This window comes from Podarcis bocagei (assembly GCF_964188305.1).
Source record: "Podarcis bocagei genome assembly, chromosome: 1".
NCBI lineage: Eukaryota > Metazoa > Chordata > Lepidosauria > Squamata > Lacertidae > Podarcis > Podarcis bocagei.
In genome coordinates this window covers 46295025-46314631 of record NC_138125.1, presented here as the reverse complement: position 1 = coordinate 46314631, position 19607 = coordinate 46295025, and the positions used below count along the sequence as shown (strand labels likewise).

General features: G+C 44.2%; 1 protein-coding gene across 1 annotated transcript in view; it reads left to right on the top strand.

The window, feature by feature from the left end:
- LOC308594845 (cytosolic phospholipase A2 epsilon-like) overlaps nt 1-19607 on the top strand; it is a 54235-nt gene that overhangs the window by 27033 nt on the left and 7595 nt on the right. The window contains exons 7-14 of the mRNA XM_081208286.1: nt 8948-8990; nt 9973-10036; nt 11499-11665; nt 12693-12785; nt 13568-13605; nt 15114-15249; nt 15992-16128; nt 18746-18968. Coding sequence (XP_081064412.1) covers nt 8948-8990; nt 9973-10036; nt 11499-11665; nt 12693-12785; nt 13568-13605; nt 15114-15249; nt 15992-16128; nt 18746-18968 — 901 coding nt within the window. The remainder of the gene's footprint in view (nt 1-8947; nt 8991-9972; nt 10037-11498; nt 11666-12692; nt 12786-13567; nt 13606-15113; nt 15250-15991; nt 16129-18745; nt 18969-19607) is intronic.

The following is a 19607-nucleotide window of genomic DNA, read 5'->3' as shown; positions in this document are numbered from 1 at the left end:
AAAAAAAAAAAAAAGGCTAGCCAATTCAAAATATGGCGGGTTTCAAAAATGCAAATTCAAAAGCATTTCTTCCATGCTAATGAAATCTGGTGTAATGATGTGGTAGCACTTTGAGGGGAAGTGTGTGGGAGAAGCCCTCTTGCACTTGTAAGAGCTTTGCACTGGCTTCCATTAGCAGAATAGCTTAGTTGAATCTGGTCCCGAGATTTTTATTTTTTATACTAAAATTCAGAGAATGTTATCCACTGAAAGAGTGGCTGTGAAACTGTACATTGGTTCTGTGGTGGCCTCAGTCTTTGGCCCTTTGTGTGTTCCAACCCTGTTTGGATTAGTATATTCACTATCAGGTATCATTCTTCAGGCTGAAAAACTGGCTGCATAGTGGTGTCTTATTTCCTTATAGCATTTTTATCCCAGAAACAGGTGAAACACATAAAACCTGAACCCATTTATACTCTGCTTATGTTTTACTCTTTGTGTCTTAAAAATGCCTGGAAGGGAACTCACCTGGAAATATTTTAAATTGTGTGTCTTTGTTTATTAAAAATGGCACTAATTGCAAATGACCTTAGTCCCAGGAGCTTTGGGAGATGGAGTGCATGCGTCTAAGAGATGCTCCAAATATGTTCAAATAATGTGGGAGAAGTGTGCAAGCAGAGTGCAGCACACTATGTGTACGTCTCCTGGATCTGCTTCACTACCTATATGGGTTGGGAAAATGTGAATCATTAACCTCACTTGTACACCATGCAGTGAATGAAGTAGTCAGGTGAGCAGCAATTGCCAATAGTTTTTCCATTTCCTCCTGCATGGAATAGTGATTCATCATGTTTGAAGTGGCTCTAAGATTTGACGCTGCTCCTTCTGAAAGGACAAGGGCATGTGATTTCAGAATTTTTTCTGACCATGTCTTTATACATGTTTTCAAAATGCAAGGAGGCCTGACCATTTTAGATGGGGAAGATAAATCAAGGAGGTGTCAGTGGGGGGCTCAGGTGGGGTGACACTGGCGCTTCACATCTCAGCAAGGCATTGGCCTGGCCACAGAGGGCCCAGGCAGGCAGTTGCTGCCAGCAGTAGGAGTTTGAATGGCATGGCAGCGACTGGTCAGGGGTGTGCTCATTTTGTCAGCTTAAGCAGTGCAGCCTCAGGCAGACAAGGCAGGGGGAGTTCGTTCTGCTGCCCTTGCTTATCTGCCACTGGAGACAAGTACAGTGGTACCTCGGGTTAAAAACTTAATTCATTCCAGAGGTCTGTTCTTAACCTGAAACTGTTCTTAATCTGAGGTACCACTTTAGCTAATGGGGCCTCCTGCTGCCGCCACGCTGCTGCCGTGCAATTTCTGTTCTCATCCTGAGGTAAAGTTCTTAACCCGAGGTGCTATTTCTGGGTTAGCAAAGTCTGTAACCTGAAGCGTCTGTAACCCGAGGTACCACTGTAGTTCAGTGTGGTTCATGAGCGCTAAACATCACTTGAAACATCTCATCATGGAATCATAGAGTTGGAAGGAATCACTAACTCTTAAGCAGATGGCATTATTTTAACTCTGGTTTAATAATTTCTATAGGAACAACTTTCAGTTTGTATGCCATGCCATTTTTCTGGGAATTTTATGTGTGGATTTGTAAAGGGGAACTTCTTGTTCCAAGTACAGCCAGCTCTCTCTCTCTCTCTCTCTCTCTCTCTCTCTCTCTCTCTCTCTCTCTCTCCACACTCCCATCACCTGGCATTGGAAATTACCTTTACATTTGGTATTATATGCCATCACAACTATAACAAAATCGATTCAATAGTTAACATTATTTTTTTATTTTACTTAACAAAATACGTATACCACTTACTCGAACAAAATGCCTCTGAGTGCTTTACAAGACAGTACCAATAAGATACAAACATTAAAAACAAGATACACAAAAATAAAATATAACAAATAAAATGAGTCATTTAAAAACATTTACACCTACTAAAATCACATGTCAACATGAAATGCCTGGGTAGAATTGCTGGTACCAAAAAATGATGAAATTTTGAATTTAACAACAGTTGTCGGTGTGTCTGTGTACATTACAGCATTGCAGCTGCGCTTCTTTCTGTTACTATGAGACATCAGTATTTGCTATTGGTGTTACGTGATCCATGAACAAAATTTGCGATGGGTGAACTCGGTTCAGCTCAATTCGTATATTCCAACACATCTTATTTTTCTGGGCCCAGTACCAATACAGTGGTACCTCTAGATACGAACTGGATCTGTTCCGGAGCCCTGTTCACATCTAGAAGCAAACGTAACTAGCGACCAGGGGCGCCGACTTATAAAAAATATTGGGGGGCCCATACCGGGGTCCATACTGGCGGCAGGATGGCAGTGGTGCTTTTGCATGCAAGAACCGGCCTGCCCTCTCCAGGCTTCGCGCCGGGAGGCGGCCACCCCCTCCTACCAATGTCACCTTAGCCGAACCCAGAAAAAAAGCCCCGCTCCGGCAGCGGGAACTCCCATCCCCTCCATTCTCCCCTCACCCCGGTCCCTCGCCGGCGACGAATACGCCGTTCCTTGGCCCCGCGGCTCCATTCCTTTCTAAAGTCCCGCCGCTGGGGGTCTTCCTCTGACTGACCGACCTGCCCGCCCCTTCTCAGGAGCTCCCGGTCACTTTGGGAGGCGCACGCCGGAGTCCCCTGCGCGGTTTTTGGCAAGGTGCCTAATAATTTTCTTAAATTATTGGGGGGGACAGAGCCCCCCCAAACGAATTTTTGAGGGGGCTCGGGCCCCCTCAGGCCCCATGGAGTCGGCGCCTATGCTAGTGACGGCACGTCTGCGCATGCGCATGTCGCTTTTTGCTGATTCTGCGCATGCGTGTGATGTCATTTTGAGCGTCTGCGCATGTGCAAGCGGCGGAACCCGGAAGTAACGCGCTCCATTACTTCCGGGTTGGCACGGAGCGCAACTCGAATGTGCTCAACTCGAAGCGTATTCAACCCGAGGTATGACTGTATGTGGAAGTTGTGTTGCAGTTCTGATAACATCATGGGGAGTGTGAATGGGTCAAAATGCCATTTCCTTCTCCCATTTGCTTTTCCCACACCTGTAAATTCCTGAATTCTGCCCCTTTCCTTTCACCGACCTTGCTGCAATGGGAGCAATGGCCATTCCTTCCTGATGCCTGGGGCACTGGAATGGCAGCAGCAGGGATTCTGTAGGGATGTCCAGGAGCCCCGGAAACCACAAGGCCCAAGGCACTTGGGTTTCTGTCATGAGCATGCTCAGTGGCATCTCAGACTCCTGATATATCTACTGAGTAGTTATTGTTGTGGCACACATGTCCAGAAGTTTACTGAGCCAGAGAAGAACTGTGGGGGACAAAGTGCTCAGTTTACAAGCTGAGTGCTTCAAGCTGGGGAGCATCATGTTGTGAAGCAGGTATGTAGGAACTTCATGCTTGAGCCAGATGCCATTATTCCTCCGACCACTTGGAGCAGCTGTACACAGGGGGTGAGCCTCTTGGGTTTGCCAATCAGAACGTCAGCAGTTCAAATCTGTGCGACGGAATGAGCTCCCATTGCTCTGTCCTAGCTCCTGCCAACCTAGCAGTTTGAAGGCACACCAGCGCAAACAGATAAATAGGTATTGCAGTGGCGGGAAGGTAAACGGTGTTTCTGTGTGCTCTGGCTTCTGTCACGGTGTTCTTTTGTGCCAGAAATGGTTTAGTCATGCTGGCCACATGACCTGGAAAGCTGTCTGTGGACAAACGCCATGTCCCTCGGCCTGAAAGTGAGATGAGCGCCGCAACCCCATAGTCGCCTTTGACGGGACTTAACCGTCCAGGGGAGGGGTCCTTTACCTTTTTACACAGGGGTGAGTCATGGAATGCTTTTGCCATCCTCCACTGAGTCTCCACATGGAGGCCAGATTTGCCTAAAGGAGGCAACTGATGCCCCAGCAGGCAGGGACTGAGGAGGTAAGTTCTTCCTCTTCTTCTTAAGTTACTCCATTGGTATGTTTTTGTTTTCCTGTATTGCTTTGTCGTGTTTCACAAGTGACAGCATTTTTTCCTCTTGCTTGTTCATAGGGTCCAAAGACAGCCCCGAGTTGCTGCTGCTGCACGTACTACTGCACCTCCTACAGTTCCTCGTGGTGGTGGTAATGAAGGAGGCCTTATAGCGACGGGAACACGCTGGATCCGGTGGATTCGCAGTATCGATATCCCTAGGCCTCCTGGCTTCTAACGGAGCACAGGATTCGAGGTTAATAAACTTTTTGTAGCTCTCGAAGAAGCAAATGGCGCTTCACATTCCTAAACGTAATTTATAGGGCATGTCTATACCAGAAGGCATCCTTTCCCCCCACTTTGGGGCGTTTGACTGAGAGAAGAAGGTTAAAGAGTATGTAACAAGGCATAGAAGACAAACTTCTCACCTTGTATTATGTGAATATTGTGGTTCCCACCAGCCCTTTTGTGGCTTCTTCTTGTTGTGGAAATGGATGAGGAAACCATGAAAGCCCTACTCATGGACCTGGGCTCATAGGAGGGAGTTTGATTCCTAAAAATTGATCTTTGTGGACATGCTGCCTATGGGTGGTTAATTTAACTTTTCTCACTTTCTTTCCAACAGGTTTGAAATTGAGCACGATTATGTATTCCTGGAACAGGAAGAAGCTTACATGAAAACAACAAAGGAAAAAAGCTAAAGAAAAATGTAAATAAATGTATAAAATGTATAAGATATATATTAAAACATTGACTATGAAGAAAAATCAAACTTGTATGTTTTTTCTTTTTAGTAAAGTATTCGTCCATTTTTTAAAATATTTGTTTTAGTGCTGGCACTGTTTTTATAATTTATTTTATTGTGTTTTTATTGCGTTCGGAATGGCTAACAAGTTTCTTCATGCTCCACCCTATTGAATCCTCACAGCACCCCTGTGTGGTAGGTTATGCTGGGAGAGCATAACTGGCCCAAGAGATCTAAACCTGAATTTTCCTAGTCTTTGTCCTGTTCTTTGACCACTACACTGCACTGGGTTGTCTCCTACAATATTTACATTCTCACAGCGAGGTGAAGGTGAATTATTTTGTGAACCCATCCAAGTGTTTTTCGGGAGAAAAGACAGCCCTTTAGACCAAACTTCACACCAATTTATGCATTCATTTCATTTTGGTAGAAATGTTTCATATCTGTGCCATTGTAGATACTGACTGAGTTGAATCCTTATGAGATTGTTGTAGTCAGAGATTAATGAATAATTCTGGCATTTGGCGAGCCATGAAAGAAATAAGTGTTCAGTAGGGCCCACTATAAATTTGCCTGGAGCATTTGGGGCAACTTTTCTTTTTTGGGGGAGTGGGGAACATTTGTCAGAACATTGCTTATAGGTTGTAGCCAGATGGGAATTTTTTGTGCAATTGCTGCTGATAATGGTGCTAGGAGATTTCACACGCCACACACAGGATGTGCCACCCATTGTTCCCTTTTATCATTTAACTTCCAGTTATTTTCCCAGAACATATACAGTACTTCTTACATTTTAGATGTACATTTCACACTGTCTCCCCTAGCATTACCAGAGTTTGATTCCATCTTTTCTTCCGTTGCACACATTCACACTCAACATTAGTTTCTCTTTTTTTTATATATAGTTTTAGCAGAAGCTAAATTTGCTACTATATAACATTAACACTTGGGCTGGATCTAGACACACCAAAGAAGTGTTTCAGTTAAATGCTGTAAATTTAAACAGGGCAACCAGATAGAGAAAAATGGGAATCCATAATGCCATCTGGTGGTACAACATTATATCAATATATTCAATGCATATAAATCACTTTTTCTTTACCAATCTAGCTGAGTCCTAGGTTACGTTATGATGTTCTGTCAAAGGGACTCTCCCTCTCCACTATTCTTTTACACACTATGTTGGAGGTATTGGGGTGTAATGAAGGGTGTAAATTTCATTTTGCCAGAACACATTATGAACCTCAAGATTCTTTGTTTGAAATATTCCACCGGCTGCTCTTGCTTCCTTTGGCTGAAGACAGTTGATTCATGGCTGCATATGAAACTCCACATGCTATCTAAAAAGACATTTGACTACTAAAAAAACCAAAAAATAAAAATAAATAAATCCAGTATACAGACCTGCCAACATTACAATGTCAGGACTTGGCTTACTAGCAGGCCCTGAAACAAAAATTCTTGGAAAGTCTTCAGTTGCTACAAACAGGAATCCACAACAAAGACTAGTACAATGGTGCCTCGCAAGACGAAAAGAATCCGTTCCGCGAGTCTCTTCGTCTTGCGGTTTTTTCGTCTTGCGAAGCAAGCCCATTAGCGGCTTAGCGCTATTAGTGGCTTAGCGGGCTTAGCGGATCAGCTGATAAGCGGCTTAGCGGCTTAGCGGATCAGCTGTTAAGCGGCTTAGCGGCTTAGGATCAGCTGCTAAGCGGCTTAGCGGCTTGGGAAAAAGGGGGGGGAGGGAAAACCCCCCGCAGGAACTCGCAAGACATTTTCGTCTTGCGAAGCAAGCCCATAGGAAATTCGTTTTGCGAAGCACCTCCAAAACGGAAAACCCTTTCGTCTAGCGGGTTTTCCGTCTTGCGAGGCATTCGTCTTGCGGGGCACCACTGTACGTCAGAGCATGCAGTAGGCCCAAGGTTAAATCCCTGACACTTCCAGTTAAGTGTGGGAGAGAGCCTTCCCCGGAGAGCTGTAGCCAGTCAGTTTTGATAATACAATGGTACTTCAGGTTACAAATGCTTCAGGTTACATACGCTTCAGGTTACAGACTCCGCTAACCCAGAAATAGTGCTTCAGGTTAAGAACTTTGCTTCAGGATGAGAACAGAAATTGTGCTCCGGCGGCACGGCGGCAGCAGGAGGCCCCATTAGCTAAAGTGGTGCTTCAGGTTAAGAACAGTTTCATGTTAAGAGCGGACCTCCGGAACGAATTAAGTACTTAACCCGAGGTATCACTGTACTGAGTAAGCTGGAGTAGTGGTCTCACTTGGTGTAAGAAAGCTGCCAATGTTTCTATTGTAGTACATACTCCTCTGCTACTCAACCATTGCTACTGTGTCCTTCCTTCTAGCAGATCAAGATAACCAGGTGACAGCAAAAATGGCAATTTTTTTTAGCAGGGGCGATTAGAATAAGATTTATTATTTGATTATAGATGTAAACCTCCAGAATGTATTTTGTATTGTTAAGTTTTTACCTCTGTCTTCAGTCCGTTGCATTTTATTTTATTGCTATGGCTTGTGGCTGTTGCAAATAGATTCTTCTGATTCTCTGGCCCTACCGTTAGGCAGAGTGAGGCAATTGCTTAAGGTGACAAATGCTGGGGGCATTCCTCTTGAAGTAAGGGTCTGCTGCCAGTCCAGTCACTTCTCTTCGTGGAACTGCACGTGTGTAGGAATGGGCCATCTTGGCTTCTGCTTTAGGCAGCAAACTGTCTTGGACTGGCCCTGATCTCCCTGCCACCTAAGAACTGCTTGTAGCAATCCTCGGGGTCCACAGAAGTGGAGTCCTTTTAGGAGGTGGGAAAGAGAAAGGGACATTTTCTCCTTCCCTACAACTCGTGAAACCTCCTCATGCTGTGCTATAGGGCTCACAATCAGGAGCAGCTCATGGCAGCTTTGTATTAGAAGTCAAGATAGTATAAACCACAGAGCACCAAAGGAGCCGGTTGGCAGAGCCGTCTTTTCCACAGGGCTTAGTGGTGCATCGCGCCAGGGCGCTGGCCTCTCAGTGGTGCCCCAGCAAGTGGGGGAGCTGCACGGCTTTGCCAGCGGCCTCCCCTTTCCCCGCATGCCTGCCTGCTGCGCCCCACCAACCATAAGGCTGCCAGGTGTGCAGCTTCCCTCCCAAGCCTCTGTGGGGATCGCTCTCCTCCCAAGGAGGCTTGGGAGGGGCGCAATTTCACTCCCAAGCCTCTGAGGGGATCACTCTCCCGCAGCGGCATGGGGGAGACTTGCGCCCCCCGATGGCTGGCAGTGCACAGCTATGGCCACCCCAACACTGTCCATGGTAATTTGGGAGATCTGGGCAGATATTTGCACCCCGGCGCTGCATCTGCTAAAGACGGCCCTGCCAGTTGGGACTGCCAGTGTCAGAGATGGAATGACTGGATATAAGATCAGCAGAGCAATTGAACACTGACATCAAGAGAGTTTCTAAGCTCTGTTTGTGCTGTGGGTGGGGGGAAGGACAGGACCTTTGGGGATCCGGGGGCTGAGAGCTAAGTGGCACTGAAAGACAGGCTTTCAGGTAGTCGCTGTTGCAAGAATCCACCCCTCCTCCCAGCTGAAGGTGGAGATTAGGGGTCATTTTGATTATTAGGGCGTGATGTCTTAATGGGTCAGGAGACCTGCCATTCCACCCACCCGCCAAATGCCTTGGAAATTCTCTCATCCATAATGCAAGGGAACATGGAGCTCCAACCACATGATGCAGTGTGGATTCACATTGAATGACTTGCTTCAGAAGTCTACTACACTGAAGTGAATCTGATTCTGGGGTCCATTGCGGAACTAATCTATGACAACATATATGAGGCTAGTGGAAGAACTATAGGAGGACCAGCAGCACATCTCCTCGTTCTGTAGCTTAACATCCAGAGCTCTAGAAGAGGCATGGGAAGCTATGGATCTCCAAATGTTGTTGGACTCCAACTCCCAACCTCCAACAACTGGAGGACTCCAGGTTCTCCAGCCCTGCTCTAAAAGTTAAATGTCTTTTCCAACAGTGTTTACTTCTGTGCATAATGAATATATCTTTACATCTCTGTTTCCCATCTGTCAAATGAGCCTGTTGGCTATAAAAACCTATGCAATGAGAAGGGTATAGGTAGTAAAGTATTAACTAAATTAACTAAATACAATGTATTTTGCGCCTTAAAGGTCCCATAGAAAATATTAATGGACCGTAATATTTCCATCTGCCATTTTGTTTTTCAGCCCAGATGATCCTGAAAACATCATTACAAATGGAACTTTGGTGGTAATTATTCATTTTCAGAGTCCTTTTCTATGAAATGGCTGCTGTATGCAAACCTTAACCCATATTGTCTTGCAGTAAGCAAGGAACACTCTGTGCAGCTTCTGTACTGAGGGATTAAATTGCTTGCTTCTGCTTATTTCAGCTCAGCTAATGCAGATGACATCTGTTGGTTAAAATGGTTTCAACCAAGTTGTTATTCCTTCCAGTGGTTTTGTTGTTGTTATTCACTTGAACCCATCTCCTACCCCATAACTTGAATGTATCAGCCCTTAAAATATTTCCCCCCCCCCTTTTTGGAAGAGGTGTTTGCAATTACATATGTTTTTCTTCTTCTTGTTGATTAGAAATTACTAGCCTGATGAGAACTATGTAGGCCATTCAACCACCTTGATCACACCCTCTTTGGGCATTTATGGTTACATGGAAAGTAGGGTAATTTGTTAACATTAATCAAGCAGGACTAATAACAGTCATCAGAGAGCTGTCTGGATATGACCAACCGGTTGGGTGACAATGTAATGGTCCAGAGCTCTTCCTCCAGCTATGGAGTACCCATTGTCCCAGAGAGGGACTGTAGCACATTAATACATCACATGCTCTGCATGCAGAAAGCCTCAGGTTCAGTCCTTGGCATGTCCAGTTCCCACAATGGATAGTTTAGGTGGGTTTTCTGTGTTTCCCTCCTTATCGAGCCAGATGCACCTCTACTTGGCAGATTGAAGGAGTGAGAAACAAAGAAGGCAAAGAGTTGAGTTGTCAATAAAAAGGTTTGGAACAGGGATGTGTGTCATAGGAAGGAAGGTTCCTATGTAGAGTAGAATGAAGGTTGGGAAGACAGCAAGACTGGGAGCTTGGTGGGACCAAGCAGAATGCTGGATTTTGTATACTAATTTGGAATAACCAGTCAGATCTCATGCTGCAGGTTTGCAATTATTTGGTTCCATTGATAATTTTGCTCTTTGTTTCCCCATTGTTCCTGCAGTCACGAGAAGTTTCATGTTTGGAAGTTACAGTGGATATTGAGAAGCTGAAGGAACAATACACAGGTGAGGTCATTGCATCTTTAACTTGTTATGTATTTTTTGCTTTAAATCAATAGCTTACAAACACTGGAAGATATATAATAATCACATCTATTACATTTTCTTGACCCTTTACTTGTTTGAGGTTTCAAGGGATAAAAGAAGAATTTGATAAGCTCATGCCTTTCACACGTGATAATGTGTTCATTTATTTTGTGGTTAGGTGTCCCTACCTGAGTAAAAACATTTGCAACTGACGCCACTTTGAAGGTTGTGTTTTTGTGGCACTGTTCAATAAACTCAAGTACTTTGAGTGGACAGTCCCAAATAGCACTAACCCATTTTACAATGTCTTTATGACTCAGTATTTGGGATTTATCCAGTTTAGTGATGTGTCCACATGGCAGTTTTGAAGGGTAATGAATATCTTCCAAATGAATATCCGGTATTTACATTCCACACACATCCTTTGCTTCATGTACTGGTTCCTTGCGTATCCCATGCATCCTATTGGTGGTGAATGCAGAATGTACAAGAACATGTAGTCCATATAGCAGAAATACCTCCAGAAAGAATTTATGGGAGGCTACTGTTTGGCACCGTGGGAGTTGCCTTGTGGTGTTCTGCAGGGTCCATCTTGTTCCCCATGGCATTTAATATCAATATGAAGCCACTGCGAGTTGCTATCAAGAGAGTTAGAGTCAAGTGCCATCAATGTACAGATGACACCCAGCTCTGTCTCCCTATTCCATCTGAATTGGGAGAGGAGGATGAGGTGTTAGACCAGGGCCTGGAGGTAGTGATGGGTTGGTTGTAGGTCAATAAACTGAAGCTGAATCCTGAGAAGACAGAGGTGTTATGTGTCCTGAGTTCTCACATCTGAGAAATGCAGAGACGACCTCTTTTGGATGGGGTTGCACTTCACTGGAAGGAGCAGGTCCACAGATTGGGGGTGCTCCTGGATAAATCAGTCACTAGAGGCCCAGGTGACCTCAGTGGCTAGGAGTGCCTTTTTGCAGAGCATGGAGTACAGCGGCCAAATCATCTCTGTCACCAACTACTGCCCCTTTGGGACAGAGATGATTTGCCCACCGTACTCCATGCTCTAGAGTCTGAGAGGCATTATTCCTTTTTTGTACCTGAAACATTAGGATACCTCGCATCTTGGATGCTAATGTTCAAAGTGCCAGAGAGGTGGTGTCTCAAGGTCTCCAGATTTCTTATCCACTGCCACCATTCCTGCATTTATTGCCACTGTCACCAGTCCGGGTGAACTGGAAGAGAGCTGTAGGAATTGGCTAAAGAATTCTTCTCAAATGTGAATTATCACGAGCTGCCATTTTCAACACCCCATTTTACCTGTTGTGCATGGGTCTCCTCTTAATTCCCAGGATTCTGAATAACTGGATCATAGACAAGATTGATTTTTGGACAAAACCTTTTTTGAAGCAAGTGAACTATTTGTGCTTCACTTTTTTCTGTTTAGAAGGTGATCTGACATTAACAGTAAAGGGTTCCTATGAGGAAACACAGAAGATTCCACTGGCTCCAGACACCAGACTTAGTAACAGAACTGTCATTCAGTTCCACTGTATCAAGAATCATCAGTCAAATTTGGAGATCATACTACCTAAGAAGATGCAGTGGTCAAAGGTATGTTTCCTTTGATAATAATGCATAATTATTAGTCCATGGAGGTGCAGGTCAATTCTGTGTCCAGGGCAGCTGTTTACCAGCCCCATTTGGTACGCAGGCTGAGACCCTACCTGTCCGCGGACTGTCTCACCAGAGTGGTGCATGCTCTAGTTATCTCTTGCTTGGACTACTGCAATGCGCTCTATGTGGGGCTATCTTTGAAGGTGACCTGGAAACTACAACTAATCCAGAATGCAGCAGCTAGACTGGTGACTGGGAGCAGCTGCCGAGACCACATAACACAGTCTTGAAAAACCTACATTGGCTCTCAGTACGTTTCTGAGCACAATTCAAAGTGTTGGTGCTGACCTTTAAAGCCCTAAACAGCCTCAGTCCAGTATACCTGAAGGAGCGTCTCCACCTCCATTGTTCTGTCAGTCCACTGAGGTCCAGTGCTGAGGGCCTTCTGGCAGTTACCTCACTGCGAGAAGCCAAGTTACAGGGAACCAGGCTGAGGGCCTTCTTCGTAGTGGCACCCGGCCTGTGGAACACCCTCCCACCAGATGTCAAAGAGAACAACAACTACCAGACTTTTAGGAGACATCTGAAGGCAGCCCTGTTTAAGGAAGCTTTTCGTGTTTGATGCATTACTGTATTTTAATATTTTGTTGGAAGCCGCCCAGAGTGGCTGGGGAAACCCAGCCAGATGGGCGGGGGATAAATAAATAAATAATAATAATATTTAATGTGGTTTGACTGAAACAAATAAAAGTGGGTGGGGGAGATTCGTCACCAAACTCTTTTACCCCCAACGTGAAAAAGCTCTATTTTTAAAATGTGTGTATATTGTATTTAATGTATACAGCTGGATTTAGAGGTTTTAGAAACAAAAACAAGGGCTGGATTCACAAATTGCATTTAGCTTTCAGAAGTGGTGCACATCAGCTTGTGATAAATATGCCAATGTTACTGTACCTTGGGGTAATATAGAAATTTTGTGTTAAATTTCTATACCTTCTTTTAATTTTTGTTGGTGTATTTTTAGCTGGCTTCATTTAAAGGAAACTCAGAAAGTAACATCTCAGTGGTTTTACCTTTGGATGAGCTTCCCATAGAAAAGACAATAACATTAAGAAAGGTAAGTGCTTTATCTTTACGAAAATATTGAATTTAAATAATTTTCAGTGAGTGTGGGAATGCTATAGCTCAGTTTGCAAAGCCTCTTTTAACCCAATAGAACTTCTGCATAAACATACATGTGTATAACTGCACTGAAAGCAAGATGGATCGGTGATCTGCTTCAGTGTGAGGCAACTTCCTCTGTTCCTAATATTTATCCAGAAAATAAAGCCCAGTTCAGGAGCATCACTCTGCTTTTTTCCTAGCAGAAAGATGGATAAATTTGTGGCAAGTGAGGCCCAAACAACATGCAATTCAGTTGCTAATCTGTTAATCAGGTGGGTATTAAGTAAATAGTGCCAATTACCAACAAGGTTAAGCCAGCTGTACTCTGCTTCTCTGAAGGAATAACCCAAACAAGCAGAAGGTTCATGATGTTTGGGTTATTCCTTCAGAGAAGCTGAGTACAGCTGGCTTAAACGGGCTCTGAGCTATCCCCCTGCTGTGTTTTGGAAGCGATGCTAAAGCAATGTATTGCAGGTCAAAGGATTTAGATGTGCTGGCACACACGCAGTGAAAATGATGCCAGACCCAATCATTCTAAATCATCCAACAGAGGGTGATGGGTTGATCCAACATCATCTTGGTTGCTGTTTTATCTGTCTCAGCATAAATGCCTAGATTTGCAGTAGCAGTCCAGCTGATCCACAACAGGACTGCTTTGTTTGTCATGCTGTGCTCTTAAAAGGGCAGAATAGTTTATGATATGCCTGAGGTTTTACCCATTCTCTTGATTTTCAGGACACAACGTTTGATCTGCATGTGAAGGCAAAAGACTGGTAAAACATTGTTTTTCTTTGCCCATTTCAACTAAGCTTGTGCAGTTTTGTTTCTTCGTTTCTCAGGAAACAATGATTTTGAATCTCAGAAGTGAGATCATTCAGGAACTAATTCACACACTTTGTTGCCCTTTCTGAATCTAGAGTGAATTTCTCTTGCTCCGATCTATAAAAAGGCAACCTTATAACGCTTAAACATAGATGAAATTAACAGGGCAAGGGGAGTCCTAACTGTGACTGAGCAGAAATGGTAAGAAAGCAGTGTTGGCCTGGGCACTATGGCACCCTGGTGTAATGCCAAAATCCCGCCCCCTCCTCATGCTGCCTTCTGAAAGGTGGGCAAGGAGGCACCTGGTTTTGGGAAGGAGGCACGAGGGCCTTACATGTAAGTTACGTGAAAAATATAATTGTATTTTTTGTTTTGGTGTTGTTTTGATTTTGAATTACATATGGAGGGCACCATAATCTTTTCAGTGCTCAGGGCAGGGGCGAAGGAAGGCATCATGACACCCGGGGAAGGCATCATGACAGGGCACATGTGCGGCGTCGCTATGTACGACGCATGCACTGTACGTAGCGCCGCCTCACATGCGCTGTATAGAGGTTTGCCGCTGGCGCCACTCCAGTGCCATACGGACGGTGCTGGGATCCCTCCGGTGCCGCAGCAGCCACGAACACGCCTGTAGCGGCGCCGGAGGGATCCCAGCACCATCCATACGGCGCTGGAGCAGCACCGGCAGCAAACTGCTATACAGCACATGTGCAGCGTCGCTACGTACAGCACAAGCGTGCAATGCCATACATGCGCTGTAATTAGCAGTTTGCTGCCAGTGCTGGGATCCTCTGCTCATGGCTGCAGCCACGAACGGAGTCTCCCCCAAAGGCGGCTGCTGTGGCGCGACGGCTGCTCACATCGCCGTGAGCCCCCATGGGGTGACTTCTTGTCACCCCCGCAGGCATGGAACCTGGGGTGTACCACCCCCATGCCCCCCATTGCGACGCCACTGGCTCAGGGCCTCTAAGACCGCCACTGCTGATGCACTGCACTATAGCTACCGCACTGTTGATGTAACTGCACTATAAGTGCAAAAGTCAGATTAGCTTTAGTAAGACTAGATAAATATAGTATAGATGATTTTGGAGCAGCCTTTTGTATCACACAACTGGCTGCTCCATTTTACCTGCAGTCTCATCATTGTTGTACCCTTGGCAAGAGCCATAGTTACATTCTTGTTGGAGGTGGCATCCTCGTGGATTTAGGGAAATGCGACCAGTTTGGTCCAGTTTGGTTGCACTGGGCGTGAAGCCTTGAGGGCACTTTGGAGGTGCCACCACTATGATGTAGAATGGAAGGAGAGAGGTGTGTGAGCCAAATTTTGGTGTCACAGAGGGCTGCCACTGAAAGTTGATACTCCAAGGTCCACTACTGCTCATGATATTCAATAGGTCAACTATGCAAATCATCTGAATTGCGATTTTGGAAGCAATGCTAAAGCAATGTATTGCAGGTCAAAGGATTTAGATGTGCGCCTGGCCTATGACTTGTGTGCAGAAGAACAAAATTTCCTTACCAAGAGAAGGAAATATGTTGCTACAGCTGTGAAGAAGATCCTCCAATTAAAGGAAAAGCTGCAGGATGATGAGGTAGGTGACACAGGATCTTCTCATTTCCTCTCTTTCTCCGAGAAGGTTAGAGTAGCCAGCTGGCTCCACCATTCATGAACTAGTGCTAGATATCTTGGGGCAGGCTGCAACCTAGGAATGGAGGAAAAATTCAGGGGGGGTTTCATTTGAGATTGGGAAAAATGAGAAAAGTAGAGTGGATAGATGTGTCCATTCCTACTCCCTTCTGCTGTTTATGAATGAAGACACTACAAGCTGAGTTAATGGTCAATTAAACTTTATTCCTGATGTTGCTTAGGAGCCTGCACAGATCAGAAACTAACTTCTCTAGCCATGCCACACCTCTGAGTCAGCTCTGCAGAAGCTGGCCTCCTGGGTCATAGCCATTTCTCTTAAAAGGATCACATGCCAGATATTTAATTATAATGGTTTATCAAGGCTTGTGGTTCATAGGGTGGAACACACATTGATGCAAAGATGCCCGGTTCCACCCAAAGCTTCTTCCACTGTATGGCCAGTGGAAGAACAAGAGGGAAACAATATGCTGTTTTGCTTCACCTTGCTCAATGCACATAATATTCCGGACTGCTAATATTATGCTTAATATGTTAGGTAACTTCTATAAACCTCTGTCAATGCTAAGTGCACATGACAGTACCAATGTTGCAAAGCACCTGCCCTATCTTTTCTTTCACAAACATGGTACTTTTGGAATAAGGTCCAGCAGCTTACTGTTCGTTCTCTGCTTCTGTGTGTTAAACAGTTGCCTGTGGTGGCAATCATGACAACAGGTGGTGGGACCAGGTCATTTGCAGCAATGTATGGAAGCCTTCTGGGTCTGCAGAAACTGAATTTCTTAGACTGCATTACGTATCTCACAGGCTTGTCTGGCACAACATGGTAAGGAGGGCTTTTCTTGAAACTTACTATATTTTGTATGCCCAATGCAGTTTACTGTTTTATGTGGTCACCCAGTATTCAAGACAACGCATAAAGCTTTCCATGCTACCAGTACTACCTAGGTCACAGGAGAAAATTCCTTTTTAAATAACGGTGTTATGACTGATATTTACTTTGCGCTTTATGAAAAATATAGGGCTACAAGGCTTTGCAGGCACAGCGAACCCAGATTCACTGGGGGCAGGGGGCATAAGAACCAATAATGACATGGCAACAGCTTGGGACTGAAATGGCCACAACTTTATGAATACAGATATTAGCAGGCTTTGGTATAAGCATTGGGTATGTATCCTGAATCAGTCTATCCTGATTGCTGGCTGATTGCTCCTTTAGGGTCAATCCTAGGCTAAAGCAACACTCCCATAACGCAGATCAAATGGGGTGAACTGCCAGGCCACCACGTGGGAAGCCTTTTGGCCCATTAGCCCCTGTCTGGGCCTTTGGACAAAACTTTCTCCATAGACTTCTTTACCAGAGTACCATAAACATTAGTTCCAGTTTAGACTAAGGATCCAACCCAATGCCTTTTCTGCCAGAAGGTTGCAACAGGTGGTATGAGGTAGGCAAAATCTCCAGACAGGCAAATTCCTTCCTGGTCCTAAATACAGCACCTGATTAATTCCACAACAAGGTCAAGCATGTGCTCTGTTAGCTTACCTTTGTGTAGGGCCAAGATATACCAGGTGAGCAGATGGGATCTTCGTTGCTGACTGCTCTGCCCACTCCCGGCGCAGCCAGAATGTAATGTGTGGAAGCAGACCAGAGATAGGTTCCCTCAGGTCCATCTCCACAACCACACCCCCTAGACTGGCAATGGTTGGCCATTTTGTATTTGAAATTCAGGTGGGAAGTCCCAGAAGAGCCTGTGACCAGCTGAGGCTGAATAACACAACCGGTGGTCAACCCCTGGCTTCCTCGCAGCTGTGCCAGTTTGCAATTGCCGCCGCCGCTGATATGATAAGCAGTCTTTTCATTAATCAGCTAGATCATTCAGTCTGAAACTTTTTAATTCACAAAAATGCAGCTGATTAAGGCATCATTAGGATTTTTATGATAAGTGCTCATAAAAACTGCAGATGGCAGGCACCATCTCTAAATAGGCATTTGCCATTGTCACACAGCTTAGAAGAGGAGGAGAAAAGCCCTTTTCACTAAAGGAGTCTGTCTGGCAGTGACCCTCCATTTATGGAATACCCTACCCTGAGAGGCTCAGCTGGTGCCTATTTTAATATCTTTTTGATGCCAGGCAAAGTTTTTCTCTCTCTTTCCTTAGTCCTTTTAATATCTCTAGCATCTTTGAACACCAATAATCTGCATCTGCAGAATGACGACAATAGCATAACCTCCAACATTTCTCCGATGAAAATAGGGACGTCCCATTCTGTGATGATAATTTTACTATTTATACCCCACACATCTTACTGAGTTGTCCCATCTACTCTGAGCAGCTTTCAACATATATAAGAACATAATAAAACATTAAACAATAAAAAACCTTCCATATACAGAATTGCCTTCAGACGGCTTGGGGGTCAGATAACTCAATACCCTCCAACATTTGTCCAATGAAAATAGGGATGTCCTAAGGAAAAGTGGGACATTCTGGGATCAAATAAGAAACTGGGATGGCTTCTCTAAATCAGGGATGTCCCTGGAAAATAGGGACACTTGGAGGGTCTGCAATAGTTGGGCTGAATTGTTGTTCTTTGGATTGCTGGATTTGATTTACCTGTCTCTATTGAGTTTCAGCACACTTATCTGGACACATAATTTAGTTATGGATACTTGTTTTTAACATTTGCTGCTTTTATCTGTAGCTTATTGATTATTGTTTTATATTGTTAGAGGGGCTTTTTATTAAGCAGTTTTTAAATTATTCTAAATAAATCAACATAAATAAAAAAGTATTGTTGTACTATTACTGGATTGGTTCATTGATTCAGGGTAGTATGATTGAATTGCTCTATTTTTTTTTAAGTCATTGTTTCACTGTGTATGTTGCTTAGCCAAAAAATAAAATAAAATAGGTGACTCATGAATTAAATTAATAAAATAATGTTAAATAATACATGTGTGCCTGACCTAAATAAAAAAATACATGTGTGAATCATCTAAGCCTTTTGCCTGCCAGGATGAAGGTGTGTGTGTTTGTGTGTGTGTAGAAATCTCTGACGTTTTTGTGCCTGAAGTGTAGCTTACTGGACAAAGGTAAAAGCTATAACCATTGATCCTCCCACTTTTACCTCTGGCCATGCCCATTGCTGGCACCTAGTCCCTGGGAGATGGCTCATGGAGGTTTGTGGCCTTCAAGCATTGAAAAAGATTACCCACTTTTGATCTAAGTATACTTATTGTTTCTGAAAAATTGTTTTTATTCATATGCAGATCTATGCAAATTTAATTTATAGAGTAATAAACTAAAAGCACATTTGAAATGTTTTTTTTTAAATTATTTGGCTTGCAGCTCTTATGAAAAGCTAGAGTTTGTCTCTCTCTGAACTTGAGGTTTCTATGCTATTAGTTGCATATCAGTCTGATAGTATCTTTCAAAACTCAGGACTATGGGAAATTTGTATGAAGATGCTGATTGGTCCCAGAAATACCTGGAGGAAGCCATTCTCAAAGCCCGGAAGCAAGTGACAAAGTCCAAGCTTAACTCCTTTTCCATGGATAAACTGAAGTATTATTATAATGAACTGAAACAAAGAAGCGAAGAAGGACACAACACTTCATTCATAGACCTCTGGGGGCTTGTCATTGAATCCATGTTACATGATGAGGTAACTGTTGTATTCCCCACCTCCCTTCCATTTTGAAACATGGTGGTTAATCAAGGGAAAATGGAGGTTTATACACAACAGAGGAGGAATGCAAAGAGAATAATAGGGGAAGGTCTGGGAGCTATTAACCTCAGTGGTGGAGTGAGAGTATTAAGAGGTGTAGGCAGAGCCACTACACCACGGGAAATGTTCTTGATGGGACAGGATCCAATAATGACAAGAGCACCCAAATTCAACAGTGAGGGGCTCATCAGGTGTTTCCTGAGGATCACAGGGCACTTTATTTCATAGAGGGCACTGTATTTCATACTCCTGTGTAGAACACACTTATGCTTTTAACGTTGCCCTAGTTTTCAGCTGCATTTCCCCCTGCATTTCAATGTTTTGATATGCATTTTAATATTGTACGCTGCCTTGAGACTTGACATGGAAGCCAGTACAGTGGTACCTTGGGTTACATATGCTTCAGGTTACAGACGCTTCAGGTTACAGACTCCACTAACCCAGAAATAATGCTTCAGGTTAAGAACTTTGCTTCAGGATGAGAACAGAAATCGTGCTCCGGCGGCATGGCAGCAGTGGGAGGCCCCATTAGCTAAAGTGGTGCTTCAGGTTAAGAACAGTTTCAAGTTAAGAACG